The sequence below is a fragment of the Carassius gibelio genome, chromosome B1, assembly GCF_023724105.1.
Source record: "Carassius gibelio isolate Cgi1373 ecotype wild population from Czech Republic chromosome B1, carGib1.2-hapl.c, whole genome shotgun sequence".
Lineage (NCBI taxonomy): Eukaryota > Metazoa > Chordata > Actinopteri > Cypriniformes > Cyprinidae > Carassius > Carassius gibelio.
Genome location: NC_068396.1, coordinates 31,653,473 through 31,672,855, shown reverse-complemented (window position 1 = coordinate 31,672,855; position 19,383 = coordinate 31,653,473). Strand labels below are relative to the sequence as shown.

At 40.6% G+C, this 19,383-nt stretch overlaps 1 protein-coding gene and 1 long non-coding RNA gene across 2 annotated transcripts; both read right to left on the bottom strand.

Annotated features, from left to right (window-relative positions):
- Positions 1-1,850: 1,850 nt before the first annotated feature.
- LOC127949115 (uncharacterized) lies at positions 1,851-3,620 on the bottom strand. The gene is made up of 4 exons (XR_008152240.1): positions 3,590-3,620; positions 2,660-2,760; positions 2,375-2,482; positions 1,851-2,163 (listed from the first exon to the last, which is right to left on the bottom strand). It is a non-coding gene; the product is annotated as an uncharacterized LOC127949115 (long non-coding RNA).
- A 6,936-nt stretch (positions 3,621-10,556) lies between these two features.
- On the bottom strand, positions 10,557-16,990 carry LOC127949109 (gastrula zinc finger protein XlCGF57.1-like). Its single transcript, XM_052546047.1, has 2 exons — positions 16,733-16,990; positions 10,557-14,681 (listed from the first exon to the last, which is right to left on the bottom strand). The coding sequence occupies exons 1-2, from the start codon at positions 16,830-16,832 to the stop codon at positions 13,108-13,110; spliced, it is 1,674 nt and encodes a 557-aa protein (XP_052402007.1). The 5' UTR covers positions 16,833-16,990; the 3' UTR covers positions 10,557-13,107.
- Positions 16,991-19,383: the final 2,393 nt, after the last annotated feature.

The following is a 19,383-nucleotide window of genomic DNA, read 5'->3' as shown; positions in this document are numbered from 1 at the left end:
CCATTTGAGTCTTATATCCCATGTTATTCAAACCTATTATCAAAGACTTCTGCATCCAATATGAAGGGAAAGACTAAGAGGCAGGGAATGTAGTAACAAGTAAATAGTTTAATGTATTACATTTATTCAATAGCACTTGCGATTTGTATTAGTCAAAGCTGCATCTGCACTGCATCCAAGCAAAGGTGATGAGAACTTGTTTGTTAACTTTGTCTATGGTCTTGAAGAATTGGAAGGGAGGCCTCTTGTCTCGAACTTATAGTAACGGTTATGACTTGCACAGATTAATGAATCTTAAATGTTTTCCACATTGAGAGCAGATGAACAGCTTGTCTCCAGTGTGAATTGTCATGTGCCTCTTAAGACTTGCTTGATAAACGAAACCCATTCCACATTGATGGCAAGTGACAGAATTATGGAGTCAAAATAGGGCCATATATATCTGCAAAATAAAACAATGTTTTGCAAACAAAAAAATATGTTTTGCAAAAATAAAATATGTTTTTCAAATAAAAATAGAGTATTGAGGAAAAAAATGCTTTTTTGCAAGTAAAAAAAAAATAATTGCAAAAGAAAAGTTTACCACAAGAGAAAAAATTAAGTTTAGCAAAGTAAAACTTCAGCAGCAATGACTTTGCAACAGATTCCCCTTTGCGCTGCTCCTTTAAATCCGCGTTTCAGTCATCCGTGCCTCTGCGGTGCAAGCTTTCCTTTGCGCTTCATTTTTTCTTTGCGCCTCGCTTTGTGTCCCTGATTTGACGTGGGGGAGGGGTCAAGAGGTTGAGGTGTGTACAAGGGATGAAGGCGCGTCCTTCTCGTTACGTCATCAGCGCGAGCCCCAGACCGAGTGGATCGATCGAAATGGAGGAGCAGAGACATGCGGGTGATGGATCACAGGTATGTGTTATTGATCGCTTTCTTGTTATTATTATTATTAGACTCCTATATTATTAATAACAGATACTTCAGACCGGCCAGAGGGTGGTATTTAACGGGGTTTTGAAGTAAAATTATTTGAGTAACACATAGGCTATTATGTGTGGAGAGCTTTCACTGAACATCATAATCTCTTTTATTTGATTGAGGTGGGCCTGTAGAGGCTTTTTGCACCTCTTTTGTTGTCAGTTTGTGTTCCTACCTCGTCTCTAAGCCAGCCTTGACTCCTTTACTAGTGGGTGGAATAACCATCCTCTCCACACAGAGTAATCTAAGCCCAGACCAGTTGTGGGAAATTGGACTCCTGCAAAACCCTGTCACTCCTCCAGTCCTATCTGAGGTATTTTAAGAATGTGTGTCTTTTAATGTAATGTTTTCATGCAAGACATTGCCCCAATGTCCATAAACTATTACCAACTTTTAACAGATTGCACAAGGCGATGACTCTGACTGGGACACAGACAGTATCTCTGACCAGCCGTGGACAGGAATTGTAGTTCCTCCAGTCGAATGCCCCTTACTGAAGAACTTAAGGCCCAAATTCAAACTTTTTTTAACCCAACCTCACACTCTCAAAACTATGGAAGAGACCATTATTTAGTTTTAAATTTTGTGCTGCTTCATTCTTAATTGACACTAAATCAGTCATTGAAATGACTAGTTACCAAATGATACATTTACAAGCAAATTAACATCCAAGTCAATAAAAAACAAACTTAAGGTGACATTGCATGCTTGTTTTATTTTCTGTATTGGCTATATTTAAAGCAGAAAATGGCTAGTATAACAACTTGTGTTCTCTTAACACATTCATTAAGATATACAATTTTACATTGTGTAACACGTTGTGTTCTCTACACATACACAGTAAATTTCAAAACCATAAGAACATTTACCAATGTATAAAAGTTTTTATTTTCCTGAACATGTACAATTCCATACCTTTAGTATAATTTTAAATTCAGTCTAAACCGTTGTCAAATTGAATGGCTTGGTTGGGGTTGATATTGTCTGAATTAAATCAATTACATTTTAACATTAATTTTTAGTTTTTTTTTTACAATATTTATACTAAATCAACTCTGTCAGTTCATACATAACACAGCTTTCAATTTCTTGGAGAAAGTCTTGCAGAAAGTTGATTATAGCGGTTTCATAAGTCTCTTGTACTGATCCCTTCTCCGACATTTTCGGAAGAATGTTCTGCATGATGAAGTCTGCATCAGCCTGTGGGGGAAAAAAAACAACCATCCATTTTCAGGTACATATGCACATGCAAAAAAGCTACTTTATTACCATTTTCTACTATTATTTTTTTTGTAAGGAACAAGTGTTTAACAATTATTCTTTAAATTGGTAAATAATAATTTTCCTATGTATAACATTCCTAAAATGAAATACAAGATATAGGCATATTTTTTTTTCCAGTTACTGATACCTTATCATCATCATCCACCACATCAGGGAAAAAGAACTGGTGGCAAAGTCCTGAATGGTTTTCCAGGATGTCCACAAAATTGTAGACTTCAAGACCTTCTCAGATTTGCTTCAACAAAGGGACCAAACGTAGAGTTGCATGAAGCACAATTGATTTGGAAAAAGAACCAGAAAATTATTGCATAATATAGACAGTGTTGTGGCTAATCCATATATCTGGTAGGCAGCAAAATTAAAACCGTTTGCAAGGTTTCAAATGTAAAGAAGTTAGAAGACTTTTTCTGACCTTATTATGGCCTCTTTGTCCTCAGGTTTAACGGCCCCAATAAAACCACAGTTAATAATTTGATCATACCATGCAGAGAGATCAGTTTCTTCTTCCTCCACCTGAAAAAAACATAAATATGTAAACTGTACATAGAAATAAAGGTTTTATGAATTTGAAGCAGGAGGCTGCTGCTGCTGACCCTGAGCTGACTGAATCTGACCAAGGCTTTGGGTCAGAAGACCTATTCAATTCTGTGCAGCTGTACAGACATCAGAATATTCTCTCTGTTAAATAGGTCATCACAACATCATATAGGATTATCTGGATCAGGTGTTTTAAACTCAGTTCCTGGAGGGCCACAGCTCTGCACAGTTTAGCTCAAACCCCAATCAAACACATCTGATTCAGCTAATCAAGATCTTCAGGATTACTAGAAACCTCCAAACAGGTGTGGGTTGGAGCTGGTTTGAGCTAAACTGTGCAGAGCTGTGGCCCTCCAGGAACTGAGTTTCACACAACTGATCTAGAATAAGTGCATTAACAATGTATCATAAACATCACAGCTTTTAAACATAGTCTATAGGGATGTGACCTACTGTATATAAATAAACTTGTTCGGAATCAAAAAGAGGTTTATTTCAAATTATGTTTACACATACAAGGCATTTGTTTTGTATTTGTTTTTTGTTTACAGTATATTTTGAGAGACACCTTTGGCATCGTTTATAGTCCATAATACAACTAGGGCGTGGAGAATAATAATAATTATTTATTAATTATAAAACAACGTGAAAGGTGTGCATATTGAGAGAAATGTACAGCCGCCGACGCAACCCGCATTAATTGATCTCTAACTTACTTAACTAGAGCAAACGCGTTGATACACATAGTTACATATAGTTATCGGTCTATCTAGCGAACTTGAAGAAAGTGATCAATAACACATACCTGTGATCCATCACCCGCATGTCTCTGCTCCTTCATTTCCCTATCATAGGTCACTTCGATGCTGCGGTGACGTCACCACGTATGGGAACACCTCCGGTGTGACGAATGTCTGAAGCCCTATACCATCCCGCCAATCCTATTGGCCAAATGGCGCATAGCACCACCCTGCGCATGCGCGCGCATGATATACCTGGGTGCAGCGCGCCATTTCGCTCAGATTTCATTCCTTCAGGAATAGCGAATCTTCTGTGCCCTATCATCTCGCGTTCTCCAGCGATTTTCTTCGAGCAGTGTTAACTCCTCTTTCGCGGACGCGATGAGTCAACGAAAGGTAAGAGCCGTATATGGGTTTATCACAGGGAGGCACTCATGAGAGATTCGTTTGCAGCCTCTCTCATGTTCTCTCTGTGATAGCCTACGGCTATGGTAAAATAAGAAATGTATCCGCGCTCTGGAGTCTATTTCTTCAGTCGCCTCGCGTCTAACCCCCACCGTTCGCTTCTGCGGTCGCCGAGGCCCCGCACGAGGTGTTGGTTAGGGGCGATATGTGCGGCTTGACTATGAGTACAGTGATGCACTGGAGTTTCCACTTGCTCGCTCTCCCCTACTCGAGCGCGTTGATCAGAGCAGTTTTGCTTTATACTATGTTGTCTAACCGCAGCTTCTACTCAGAGTAGGCTCTGACCTGCATAAGCGGTTCTCTCCCTCCGAGCGGACAGGAGAAACGCGCTTCCCCTTCCTCAGTGTGCTACATGGCGGACTGCTATTATATAGCGATGCCGTTTGACTAAGTTACCTCTCTAGCCGAACGGATCGCGCCAAACTCCGCCGCGACCTAGTCTCGTCTAGACGTTTCGAGTCGTGTCTATTTCGGCAAATTTTATTCTCTATTACGGTTCTTTACGAGAAGCCTCTCGTTCTTTCCCCACACTCTAACATTGACCGTCTCGCAGCACAAGCACTTCGAGCGTCACTGAACTGAGCTGTTATTTGAGCGCCCCTCAGACACTGCACAATTCAGTCTTCAGAGTTTGAGGCACGGCACAAGAGACTGGCGAATTTGGCCAGTTTATGACGGCTCACACAGCTGCCGCGTTCTCGCTAGCGGCGTGGCCCTATGTTTATCTTGTTGGATTAAATCCTGCCGTGGACACGCTTCAGGATTATACACAACGAAACACAGCGAGTTTGACGCATGCATTTCCTTCTATGTTTGCCGGGGTCTGTGCCCTCCACTGAAGAGTGCTGTTGGACTGCTAATGCACATCCAACCCTCTCACTGCAGTCCCCACGCTCTAACATTGACTGTCTCGCAGCACATGCACTTCGAGCGTCACTGAACTGAGCTGTTATTTGAGCGCCCCCTCAGACACTCTGCACTATTCAGCCTTCAGAGTCTGAGGGACGCCACAAGAGGCTGGCAAATATGGCCAGTTTATGACGGCTCACACAGCTGCCGCGTTCTCGCTTGCGGCGTGGCCTAATGTTTTCTTGTTGGATTAAATCCTGCCGTGAACACGCTTCAGGATTATATACAACGAAACGCAGCGAGTTTGACGCATGCGCTTTGCTTCATGTTTGCCAGGGTCTGTGCCCTCCACTAGAGAGTGCTGTTGGACTGCTAATGCACATCCAACCCTCTCACTGCAGTCCCCACGCTCTAACATTGACTGTCTCGCAGCAAAGGCACCTCGAGCATCATTGGATTGAGCTATCATTTGAGCGCCCCCTCAGACACTCTGCACAATCCAGCCTTCAGAGTCTGAGGGACGCCACGAGAGACTGGCGAATATGGCCAGTTATGACGGCTCACACAGCTGCCGCGTTCTCGCTAGCGGCGTGGCCTAATGTTATCTTGTTGGATTAAATCCTGCCGTGAACACACTTCAGGATTATACACAACGAAACGCGGCGAGTTTGACGCTTGCGCTTTCCTTCTATGTTTGCCAGGGTCTGTGCCCTCCACTAGAGAGTGCTGTTGGACTGCTAATGCACATCCAACCCTCTCACTGCAGTCCCCACGCTCTAACATTGACTGTCTCGCAGCAAAGCCACCTCGAGCATCATTGGATTGAGCTATCATTTGAGCGCCCCCTCAGACACTCTGCACAATCCAGCCTTCAGAGTTTGAGGGACGGCACAAAAGGCTGGCAGAGATGGCCAGTTTATGACTGCTCATACAGCCGCCACGTTCTCGCAATGGCGACGTGGCCCGATTTTTATCTTGGTGAATTTAATCCTGCCGTGGATACGCAACAGGATTATACACAACGAAACGCAGCGAGTTTACGCATGCGCTTTACTTCATGTTCGCCAGGGACTGTGCCCTCCACTAGAGAGTGCTGTTGGACCGCTAATGCGCATCCAACACTCTCACTGCAGTCCCTACGCTCTAACATTGACTGTCTCGCAGCAAACAGCGCTTCGAGCAGCATTGGATCGGGCTGTGACGCCAGGCGTAATAATAAATAATAATCCCTCAGACACTGCGCAATCCAGCTTTCAGATCTTGAGGGGCGATTCAAGGGTCTTACACAGACGACCCGTTTATGACGGCTCGCACAGCCGCCGTTTTAGTTAGCGGCAGAGCCTGATGTCCAATTCGTTGGTCTAATTCCTGCCGTGGACACGTTCAGGAATATACACAACGGGACGCAATAGCTCTTATGCATACACTTCCCCTGTGCACGAATGCCGCAGGCTTTTCCGTGCACGGACATTATGTGTATGACAGCGTTGCAGAAAGCGGAAATTTGAGACTGCTAGTATCGTTTTGGGTCGCGTGGAACGCTTGCCCGGCATTTCTCAATGGGTGTTACGCACAATTGTCACGGATACACCAATTCGTTTTTTAGAGGCCCGCCTCTTTCCGCTGAATTCTTTCCACGGTGGTAGACTGATGGTAATATCAGTGTTGTGACAGGAGATGTCAACTCTGCTGAGCAAAGGGGCTATAGAAGTCGTAGACCCCGTACTTCTCAATGCATGGATGTAGCTCTGGCCCCGTTGCGGCTCCAGGGCGTCCGCCTGTTAACCACTTGGACGATTGGCAGCGGCATTCCCCGTAATTTGTCTGGGGTTACTTCACATGCGCCCTTTTCAGTGGAAAAGTGGGCGGTAAGACGAAATATTTCACCCCGTTGTCTTCCGCATCCGACGATTTCGGTGACACGGAGTTGTGTGATGTCATTAAAGCTATGGATGCCAACCGAGTTTCTCCTACCGGGGTTCGGCTGGGGATTTGAGCTTTCCCAGAGACCGTCACGACGGATGCGTCTTTGACCGGTTGGGGAGCTGTTTGTCAAGGGCTACCAGCCCATGGAGTGTGGACAGCTGCACAACGCAGTTGGTATATAACCGGTTGGAATTACTGGCAGTTTTCTAGCTCTCCAGTAATTCGCGAATCTGCTGATCGGCCGTCTTGTGCTGCTCAGATCAGACAGCACAGCGTTTGTCTCATACCTGAATCATTAGGAAGGATTACACTCTCGCCCCCTGTGCAGGCTGGCGAGACATGTTCTTCTCTGGTCTCAGAGAAAATTTCTGTCGATCCGAGTTGTTCATGTCCCCGGACGTTTGAACTTCGGAGCAGATATGCTATCCAGACGGGCTCTGGAACAGGGAGAATGGAGATTACACCTCCAGACGGTGAATCTTTTATGGCGGATATTCGGCAAGCGAAAGTGGATTTATTCGCGTCAAACATGACTACGCATTGCCCGCTATGGTTCTCCCTATGCCCCCATCGCCCCTGGGCGTGGATGCATTAGCTCACAGCTGGCCCACGACCAGTCTGTATGCTTTTCCTCCGATTCGTTTGATCCCAGCGGTATTATGCAGAATACGGTGGGATAGAGTGGATCAGCTGCTGCTGGTGGCTCCGCGATGGCACACGCAGCCGTGGTTTGCGGATCTGATCAGTCTGCTAGCGGGCTCTCCTTGGAGATTCCCCTCAGACAGGATTTATTATCACAAGCACAGGGGCTGATTTGGCACCCGAGGCCGGATCTGTGGAAACTGTGGGCGTGGCCACTGAGCGGAGTGCATTAGTATGTCCCAGTCTTTCTGTTGAAACCACTGAGACTATATTGAATTCTAGAGCAGCTTCTACGAGACGCTTATATGCTTTCAAGTGGAGATTGATTACAGCCTGGTGTGGCAATCGTAATGTGGATCCAGTTTACTGCCCAGTGGCTTCAGTGCTGGAGTTCCTCCAGGATTGTTTTTCGGATGACATAACACCAGCCACTTTTAGGTTTACGTGGCAGCCATTTCAGCTTACCACGAATACATAGGCGGTGCCTCTATGAGGCGTCATCCACTAGTTTCTCGTTTCGTACAGCGTGCGCGACGGCTGAGGCCTTTCCGCCCTGTGCGAGTTCCTTCATGGGGTTTATCCATTGTGTTGCTAGGTTTATCAGGGCATCCGTTTGAGCCCTTGGAGACCGTATCGGATAAATTCTTGACACTGAAGACACTTCTTCTCATGGCTTTATCCTCCCTCAAGAGAGTTGGGGATTTACAGGCTCTTTCTGTTTCATCCTCATGCATGGAATTTGCACCGGGCTCTGTGAAGGTGCTGCTGCGGCCCAGGCCTAACTATGTTCCTAAGGTCGCATCTAACCTCTTTCGCTTTCAGCAAGTGTTCCTGGAAGCTTTTTTTCACCTGCTGAGGCTGGATCAGAAGATCTAAGTCTTTGCCCTGTGAGAGCTTTAAAGACTTATGTGGATCGTACAGCCCCTTGGCGTGAATCTGACCAGCTGTTTGTCTGTCTTGGACATAAAGTAAGGGCCATGCGGTTCCAAAACAGCGCATGTCCCATTGGCTGGTGGAGGCAATTTCTTTGGCCTATGAGGCGCGCGGACTCGCTTCGCCCTTAGGAATTAAGGCTCATTCCACTTGAGCTGTGGCTTCTTCTCAAGCTTTTCTCAGTGGATCTTCTATGGATGATATCTGTGCTGCGGCAGGATGGTCCTCACCGAGCACTTTTATCAAGTCCTACAGTCTGGATGTGAGGATGGCTCCTGGCTCCCGGGTTCTCTCCGCTTGAGCAGATGCTTCCTCGGATCTCAGTTATCAGGTACGTCAGGCGTTTTGGTATATCGTTCCCATACGTGGTGACGTCACCGCAGCATCGAAGTGACCTATGATAGGGAACATCTCGGTTACGTATGTAACCTTGGTTCCCTGAATAGGGAACGAGATGCTGCGGTTCTGGCCGTTCCGTACCTTGATAACTCTTCATCTTCAGTCATGAAATCTGAGCGAAATGGCGCGCTGCACCCAGGTATATCATGCGCGCGCATGCGCAGGGTGGTGCTATGCGCCATTTGGCCAATAGGATTGGCGGGATGGTATAGGGCTTCAGACATTCGTCACACCGGAGGTGTTCCCATACGTGGTGACGTCACCGCAGCATCTCGTTCCCTATTCAGGGAACCAAGGTTACATACGTAACCGAGATGTTCGATCAATCCACTCGGTCTGGGGCTCGCGCTGATGACGTAACGAGAAGGACGCGCCTTCATCCCTTGTACACACCTCAACCTCTTGACCCCTCCCCCACGTCAAATCAGGGACACAAAGCGAGGCGCAAAGAAAAAATGAAGCGCAAAGGAAAGCTTGCACCGCAGAGGCACGGATGACTGAAACGCGGATTTAAAGGAGCAGCGCAAAGGGAAATGTGTTGCAAAGTCAATGCTGCTGAAGTTTTACTTTGCTAAACTTTATTTTTTCTCTTGTGGTAAACTTCTTTTGCAATTATTTTTTTTTACTTGCAAAAAAGCAATTTTTTTCTCAATACTCTATTTTTATTTGCAAAACATATTTTTTTTATTTGCAAAACATATTTTTTGTTTGCAAAACATTGTTTTATTTTGCAGATATATATGGCCCTATTTTGACTGGATACTGAATCTTTTTTCAGTTTCTTTTGATCTAAAATGAACATAGGATCAATGTCAAAATCAAGGACAATAATGGCAAGAAAGCCAAAGTAACTTATGCCCAACCCACTCTAACGCAACTGAGGACATTGTTATATTTTTGACATACTAAAGGCTAAATCTGTCACTCCCCTGTTATTGTCTCCTGAAGTGACAATATAAGTTACAAAGAATTTGCAAGACAGTAAACAATTAAGTAAAAATCAGCATTGGTTTATAATATGTTAACCGTTTCACATGCAAGTTTAAAATATTGACTCTGACTGTTTACACGGTGTTCAGTCTTCATCACAAGGAAATACTCGATCCCGTTTCATCAGTCCGTTTAGATTCACTCTCTTGTTACACAGATTCTACATGCAATTTTTCTGTAGTGATGCCTGCTTTCGAACGCTGCTTCGCGAGGCTTCGAAACTTTATGAATCTTGTAATTCTAATGCGAGTGAATTCCGCGAACGAGTCTTCATTACGTCACTGTCGTTTCGAAATTCGAAGTTCGCCGCTAGATGTCGTTGATCTGGAGAACCCACGAGCCAGTAACTTTAACCGATCTCGTTTCTGTTTAGATTCAGTTATATTCCACAAAGTAGGGATTAGTGTAGTATTTAAGGCCCTCAGAATAATCGGAGTCATGCAGCTGGTTTGTGGAAACCCAACTGCAGAAGACCTGTGCAAGCTCGACGACCAGTAATAAAGTTGTTTTAGGCTGGATCTTTGAATTCAGTAATAAGTATTTGCAAAAACTGTGCACAGATGATATTCTCCCACCTTTCAACCACTGGGCATCCTAAGAAAATGATTAGCAATTTGAATTAATTTCTGCAGCAACATTATGGATATTTTAAATAAAAATATAATATTACAGATAATATACATAACCTATGTTGGGTTAAACAAAATGTTTTGTTTGGATGAATATTAAGTGCTTGCCATTATTTTGACATATTGTACAGTAGCCATTGTTTCCCTGCTTTCAGTGTCAGGGTGAAAATAAAACTGGAAAGAGAGGTGATGACAGCATGTGATGTGTTTTAATTAAATAGTTAATTCAAACAAAACAAAACAACAACATACACGTTTAATAAGAAAAAAACAGAAAAAAACTGCAACTTTTGTGTGACAGGTTAGGTGTTAAAATAATCTATAGGAATAAAACATTTAAAAACATCATGATGGTACAAAATATGACCAGGTCAAAAAAAAATTATGTTCTATGACTATATACTATATTCAGTGCAAATAAAAAAAAGACATTTTTGACCAAAAATTGGGTAGGAATTGACAGGATTATTTACATTCAAAGACTAATACATTGCCTAAAAAAAGCTTTGTCTTCATTACAACCTGCAAGTCCTACGATGGCCATCTTGATTCTGAGCAGATGACAGATATGACAGAATCTACATAGCAACAGCCCTCAAAATGGATAATCACACAGATAATCCATCCGTCCCCTCTCCAAACCTCTTATCCACTGTACGACCATGGGGGGCTGGGGTCTATCCCGGGGAAACACCCTGGACATATGAGCTGTCCATCACAGGGCTCACACACCAACACACACAAACACAGCTATGTACTTTGAAATTCATATTGTGTAACACTCATCTGCTATTAAGACTCTGACGGAAATATACGCATTATGAATTTTTATTCAGGGTTTTGAAAATCTAAATCTAATCGTTGTTTTAAAATTATTAAATCAGACTTTAGTTTTGAAATGTTTCATTTAAGTACATTCATATAGAACCACTTTAGTTTAGCTGTTCCTTCTTACAATTTGTGAATAAAAACAACAGCTAAATTGTTAGTCTGATTTAAATCGAGTAATTTATTTTTTTAAAAATAGAAAATATTTTGATCATTAATGTTTCAATCCTGAGACTGCAAAGTCTCATATAATATAATATTTGATGACACTTAAATATTAAAGTTACCAATAAAAAAAAATTGACAATTTAATTGAAGAATGAAATATTTATTCTAAAATACTGAAAATTATTATAATTTTTTTTCTAAATCATTATTATTATTTACAATTCATGTGCTCTTTTAATTTTTAATCAAAATAACTTTCCCTACCCCTTGAAATGACATCTCTTATCTCATGATGTGTGTACAATGACCTAAGATCATAAAAATAGCAAACAACAATGCTCCAGTCAATTTCAGATGGACAAAAACAAGTCCTGCATTTTTTTCTACCTCAAGATAGCTGATTCACTTATATATACAATACTGTATCAGTCACAACAGGATGAAACAATGCCAAAGTACATTTTGACTTGTTTAAATCTCTGAATGAAAGTGATAAACAACTAACATTGACTTTCTGTTTTGCAGCAGTTCAGTCAGGAAAAACTGGGCCAGTCCTTTCAGAAGTCTCACTGCCTCCCTGCCAGGAAGATTTTTGTCTGACATTCAAAACTATTCAAAGGGACTCTCAAGTTAACTCTTCTGTAGCAGGAGAAAGGCATGAGGTGGGAAAAAAATGATAAGAAATGAGAAGTTTATTGAAAAACCTTAGATATTTGTGTTGGTCAAAGCTCTGATTGTATCTAAACAGAAGCATACATGCTCTTATATCAGTAAAAGGTTTTAGGGATTTTCTGCTTAACTGTGTATGTGGTCATGAATAGACTTTTTACTCAAACCTACTTTAAACAACAACCATTGTGTTTCTAGGATAAATTCATGTAAAATGAGCACTTTCCATGTGTTACAGTTCTGCTTTTCACAGATTAATGAAACTTAAAGGGACACTTCACCCAAAAATGAGAAGTTCTGACTTGATTTTTTATTTACATTTTTTTATTTCCTCAGTAGAACAATAAAGAATTTTTTTTTTTGGACAAACTGTTGTCCTTCCAAATGGTACTCACCTGTGCTTATCCTTTATGCTGGAACCAATTTTTAAAGATTTGCTGGTTTCCTGGTACAATCCCATTTGGAAAGATTGACTCATCGTCAGAATAGTCCATCTGCCATCAGTGGTTCAACCGTAACATTATGAAGTGACGTGAATACTTTTTGTAAACAAAGAAAACAAGAATAACAGTGATGTGGAGAGACACAAAGGAGACAAATTGTTGAATAAAGTTGTTATTTTTGTTTTATTCGTGTACAAAAAAATATTCTGGTTGCTTCATAACATAACGTTTGTACCACTGATGGCAGAAGGACTATTTTGATGATGTCTTTCATACTTTTCTGGACCTTGACAGTGTAAGGTACTTGGCAATCAATGGGACAGTCCCAAGCCTCCCGGTTTTCATCCAAAATATCTTAAATTGTGTTCCGAAGACGAACAAAGCTTTTACGGGTTTGGAACGACATGGTCGTAAGTGATTGAAGACTAAATTTTCAATTTGGGGTGGAGTATCCCTTTAACAAACAATTACAACAAACATTTAGAATATGTAGAATAATTGTGGAACTTTAAAATGAAGGGGAAACAGTGCATTTTCCATTATAATGATCAACAGAAACATTTTCTCATTAAGAGTAGGGGTGTAAAAGTGGCATCCTGACCAAATTGTCCCATTGGTCTCTTATTGGTCACGGCCAAATAATCATATAAACAGATTGACTACATCACTCTGCTCCGACAGCTGGTGGGTGTCCTGATACGCTATGACTGCTATCACTTCATCTGGATGGATGGTGTAGACAGGAGATAGCAGAGAAGATTCCCCAACTGCGTCAAAATGAATTCTCATGTGACGTTTCAGGTGTACGTGTTGTGTGAAACTCTTTCCACACTGAGGGCAGGTGAAAGGTTTCTCTCCAGTGTGAATTCTCATGTGATTCTCTAAGTTTTGTTTCACTGTGAAACTCTTTCCACACTCGGAGCAGGTGAACGCCGTTGCTTCATTGTGAATTTTCATGTGACTCTCAAGGCTTTGTTTCACAGTGAAACTTTTCCCACATTCACAGCAGATGAAGGGCTTCAGCCCAGTGTGAACTCTCATGTGACCATCAAGGTTTTGCTTTATTCTAAAACTCTTTCCACACACAAAGCAGGCGAAAGGCTTCTCTTCAGTATGAATTTTCATGTGTCTCTCAAGGTTGGTCTTCATTGTGAAACTGTTCCCACATAAAGGGCAGATGTAAAGCTTATCTTCAGTGTGGATTTTCATGTGTCTCTCAAGCTTTTGCTTCATTGTGAAACTCTTTCCACACTCGGAGCAGGTGAAAGGTTTCTCTCCAGTATGAGTGGTCATGTGGCTCTCGAGGCTTTGCTTCACTGTGAATCTCTTTCCACACTGAGGGCAGGAGAAAGGTTTCTCTCCAGTGTGAACTCTCATGTGACTCTCGAGGCTTTGTTTCACTGCAAATCTCTTTCCACACTGAGCGCAGGAGAAAGGTCTCTCTCCAGTGTGAATTCTCATGTGACACTCAAGGCTTTGTTTCACTGCAAAACTCTTTCCACATTCAGGGCAAATGAAAGGCTTCTCTCCAGTGTGAGTCCACATGTGACGTTTAAGACTTTGATGTTGTGTGAAGCTCATCCCACAGATGGAGCAGGTGAAAGGTTTCTCTCCAATGTGAATGCTCATGTGACTTTTAAGACACTGTTTTGCTGTGAATCCTTTTCCACACTGAGGGCAGATGAACGGCTTTTCTCCAGTGTGAACTCTCAAGTGACTCTCGAGGCTTTGTTTGACTTTGTAGCTCTTCCCACACTGAGGACAAGTGAAAGGTTTCTCATCAGTGTGAGTTCTTATGTGACGTTTAAGGTATCCTTGCTGTGTGAAGCTCATTTCACACTGAGGGCAGGTGAAAGGTTTTTCTCCAGTGTGAATTCTCATGTGACTTTTAAGGCTTTGTTTCGATGTGAAACTCTTATCACATTGAGGACAGATGAAAGGTTTCTCTCCAGTGTGACTTCTCATGTGAATGTTAAGCTGACCTTGTTGCGTGAAACTTTTTCCACAGTGAGGGCAGGTGAATGGTTTCTCTCCAGTGTGAATCCTTAAATGAGCCTCAAGCTTTTGTTTCACTGTGAAACTTTTTCCACACTGAGAGCAAATGAATGGTTTCTCTTCAGAGTCAATTCTCATTTGCTCCTCAAGACTTGCTTGCTCAAAGAAATACATCCCACCTTCATGCCAAGTGACAGAATCTTCTTTTTGTTCATTCTGATCTAAAACAAATGTTAAAATATCAATGTCAAAAATCAGTTCAATGATAATCAAGGTGAGATTGAGCTAGGGTTAATTTAACAGCAGAATGCGACAGAGGTCTTTGACATACTATTGATTTTAATGTCCATGCCTACAGAATTTTCCATGATAAGATTTTCCATGATAAGATAAGTTAGATCTCCTACAAGGTGCTAACTCACTTGGATTTGTCAAATTGGGTTTAAACAGGATCCAATTAGACACGTGTCCACTGTCAGCCCAAAGCAAGTGTAATGGAGGTATGAACTTTGTGGGTAAAACCTCACTCCCCTGACCCCAAGAGGTGCACTAGCAACTGATGTTAGAAGCTGTGGTCTTAAGAGTCCTTGTTAGTGCACTCACATCCCATGTTGGTAACGCCAGTTCAAATCCCGCTTGGAGTGAATGAGGGGAGTAAAACCTGAAGAGGTTACATTGGTGCCGTGACCCGGGTGGGAGTGAGGTTTAGGAAGTTAATGTAATGGAGGCCAGATAACAAGAGCTGTGTTGGTAATACCTGACTCTTCTGCTCTCAAGTAGCTGTAGGATTTACCATTAACCAGAGTCCAACAAATTGACACAACACTTTTTAAGATCAAGGAGATTCCCCAATAAGTCAGTGATTGATCATAAAAACTAATCAGTGGTGCCTGATCGTCTGAGTCCACTGTCTTCCTTATATCTGCTAAATCTCAACTGGGTCTGGGTCTGAAAATTGATCAAAGAAGACCCTCCATTGTTCCAAAAACATAACCATTCTGTGGAACCAAATGGCCAAGCAACACCTTGTGACAATCATACACAAATGTATGGCCATTACAGGAAAGAGGAAATGTGATCGGGGTTAAAAGACCAAAATTAAAATGGGAAAACACCTGCAATGCCGATAATGCCAGTTCAAATCCTGCTCAGAGCTCAGGGAGTAATACCCAGAGGGGTTACATCAGGGCCTTGACCCAGATAAGAGTAAGGTTTAGTCGGGTGAGTGTAACACTGAGGTTATTTCTCACTCTGTTGCTCTATAACAGTAAAGTGAGATGTGAGAGGTCATCAAAACATCACCAGATCAGATAATTGTATGGAAAATGTATATAAATGCTCATTCTTTTTTTAATAAAACATAAACAGAGTTTTGTTTAGTATTTTATCTAAAACCTTAAAAGCCATGATGGAGTTATTTTGTACATTCATGTGATAAAAATAAAAATAAACAGAAGCAGATGTAACTGCTCTGTAAGTTTAATTTTTATTGTAAATCATAGATCAAACATCAATGATGAATCCTTAAGTTTTTATGTTAAGTCAAAAGTCAGCTTCTGTCATGTTCACACCACTATCATTTTATACACATTTGGGACACATTCAATGTGGAGAGAGCATGTAGCCTAAATCTACTAGAAGTAGAGCATGTAGCCTAAATCTACTAGATGTAGACTTAAAAAAAAAGCAGTACATAAAATGACTATCTATTTTTAACATTCAAAATGGATTTATATATATATATATGTGTGTGTGTGTGTGTGTGTGTGTGTGTGTGTGTGTGAAGTAACTTCATAATCACTAAGGAATAAAAGCTAGTTTATAGTTATTACATTAAATTAATTATTTAAAAATAATTTATTAAATTCAATTACCCCCAATTCCCTTTTCTATTATACTGAACAATTTTCAGCTTGCAGAATGTTTTGGAAGGCAAGTCAATAAAGAAATATACTTCTGCTTAGAGAGTGGTGTAGATGTCTTTTTAATTTTATTATAAGGAATGAATGATCATTTATTCAAGAGTCTGAAAATCACATTTGAAAAACATTTAGCTTCTCTGACTTCAGTCTGATTTTAGATATAAAAAAAAACAATAGAAGAAAAAAAAACAATTAGTTGCTCTAACAAATCCGCAAGTATTGCGGTCATTTTAACATCTGGAATAACCACCCTTCTAGGCTTGTAAATCATTTGACACATGTCACGATCAACAAAAAACAGATTAATTTAACTATTTCGATTTTGAGTGTCTGACAAATAATCAACTTACTCTCTGTTTCACTGTTCTGCTCCTGTTTAGGTGACGACTGGCAGGTTTTTGTCTTCACATCTGGTGCCTGTGTTGTCTGGTTGCTTTCATGCTGCTCCATCTTTATCGATCAAGTTTATTTCGCAGAATAGGCTACCCGTTAGTCAGTTTTAATACATTCTATTCTCTATAAGACATTCTACAATCGAAACTGATTTGGTTTCAAATATAAGCATTATTAATGCAGCGATGGGCGCTTTCAAAACACTGGTTCATGAAGATCCGAAACGTCAACGATTCTTTTGTTTCGAATCAGTGGTTCGGAGCACGCATCAACCTAGCCAGGACACGTGATTTCAGCAAAATAGGCTTCGCTACGTCATAAGTTGTCCATTTCGATGTATTTCCAATAGAGGGCGGTGAATTCAGTGTTGTATAATTTAATGTCAGGTTAGGCTATATTTCCATAGAATGTAGCTAAATGAATAATACTATATAATATTTCAATTGGACTAACTGAATTTCTGTAAAATGGATTTCATCAATTTACATTATTAAATTATTTATTAACATTAGCTCAATCAGAAATATGTAAAGCCAATGGAAAAAATTACTTAATATTGTCTTTAACAGAATATTTGGCGGAGGTACCTTATTCTAATTAAGGAATACACATTCAAGAGGTTTTCTCCATTAATTCGGAATAAATTGTTAAATCAAACTTTCATAAGCAGTTCACGTCAAAACATTAATGACAAAGTTTCCTCGCATTAAATAGGTTTTTTGAAAGTGACAGAACAGATTTATAATTCCATGACATGTCCTAAATATAACCAGCTTTAAAATGCTTAAACTGTTACTGACAAAATCTTTAGAAAATAATTTCATTGATTTACAGTGCTCAATAATAGGCCTATAACGATGAATATATCTTCTCTTATAGGCTAGTGACAATGCCCCTGAATTTTCGAGATACCCCTACCGGAGGTAGAACTAAACCCAACAATGTTTTTCCTCATCTCTAAGGTCTCCCATATATGAAATGGATTCTTGGCTAAAAATATTTTACTGCTAAGATTGTTAAATTAACAGATATTGTTATACACCACAAAACCAATAAAGGACTAAAATATAGCCTGTCCGTATGGGAGTTAAGGCATATAAACTAATGTAGATCAATCACACAAGCTCTGAGAGCTTTGAAACTTGACATGTTTGTAGTCAGGAAGTTGATTTAACTACTAGAAAAGACTGGATGTGAATATCTTGATGTATGGAATAAATAGAGACATGTAAACACATATCTAACATAAGCAGACATGCACAAATTCAATATCTATGCAGAATGTTTTCATTTACTTTGTGCTTGCTTTGCCTGGCATTATCATAGAAACACATATGATGGCTTGTTGGAAAGGTGGGGTTGTGCTGAATCCAGCAATACCAAATATGTAAATATATGATAAAAGAGAAGTGTTCTGTCACTCAATGTATGATGTGTCCAAAATGAATGAAAATGGAACACTGACATAATTGAGTCCAAACCCATTCATTATCAGTGGTGAGAAGAATGTTGAGAAATTCAAATATAAGAGACATCAAAAAATATTTAATATGGCACCTTGTACTATATGGAAACAAAGATTGAAATCGAAAGATAACACCTTACCATAGCACAAACAGGAGACCAGGAGTTTTAACTTAATGAACTTTTTAATAAAACTATAACTTAACTTCACACAATACAACTTAAATTACTGTCTTAAATAAAACAAATGGCAATCTAACTAAAGAAACAAACACTCTTCGGGGAAATGAGCCCTGTCTTCTCAGGCTGTTTAGTTTATTTTCTAGCAGCAACCATTTGGAACATCAACTGCTTTTGGTAACCATTGGAGAAGGGTCTGGCTGCAGACTTGCACTTGCACTCTCAGACACTGCTTCTGCTAGCGAAGTCACTTGCAGTCTTTATTTTTTATTTTGTTCTATTTATTGATAACTTTTTGTTTGAATTTCCCAACATTTTATAACAGTTGCCATGTGGCGAAGACTAGAAAAAATAAACTAAATTACAATGTCAATTGCAATCGCTACTTGCACTCTCCGCTACCTGTGACATCACTTGCAATCAACACAAATCATGCATGTTGCCACTGGAGACAACACGCTGTGGTTGTGATTAAACGATTAAAACTAATTTAGTACTATAACGTACAGGGTCCTGCAAGAAAAAGACAAGCACAGACCTTGGCCACAGAACATCAGAATATGAACGCAATGAACAAAGTCTTTCGTTAAGTGTTTTCCTCCTGTAGAAAAAAACTAACACTTAATATGGCATAATGTATTCAGACACATTAAGTTCAATTAAAAGATCAAATTCGATATATAGTTATTATTCAATGTACTGCAAGTCAAGCAGATGGCTATGAACACAATGTGCAAACTTTGTCCTCCCATACAACATAACGCTTAATGTGGCCTAATAACAGACCAAGATGATAAAGACAATTTAGTAGGCCTAGGCTAGCCTATATGTCTTGTTGTTGACTAAGTATATACAGACAAGCAAATATGAACGGGCATTATGCATTAAGTGATTTTAAAGGATCAACTCCGTAAAGGCAAGCAGACGAGTACAGAATGCAGTGCGTTAAATTGTACTTTAAACG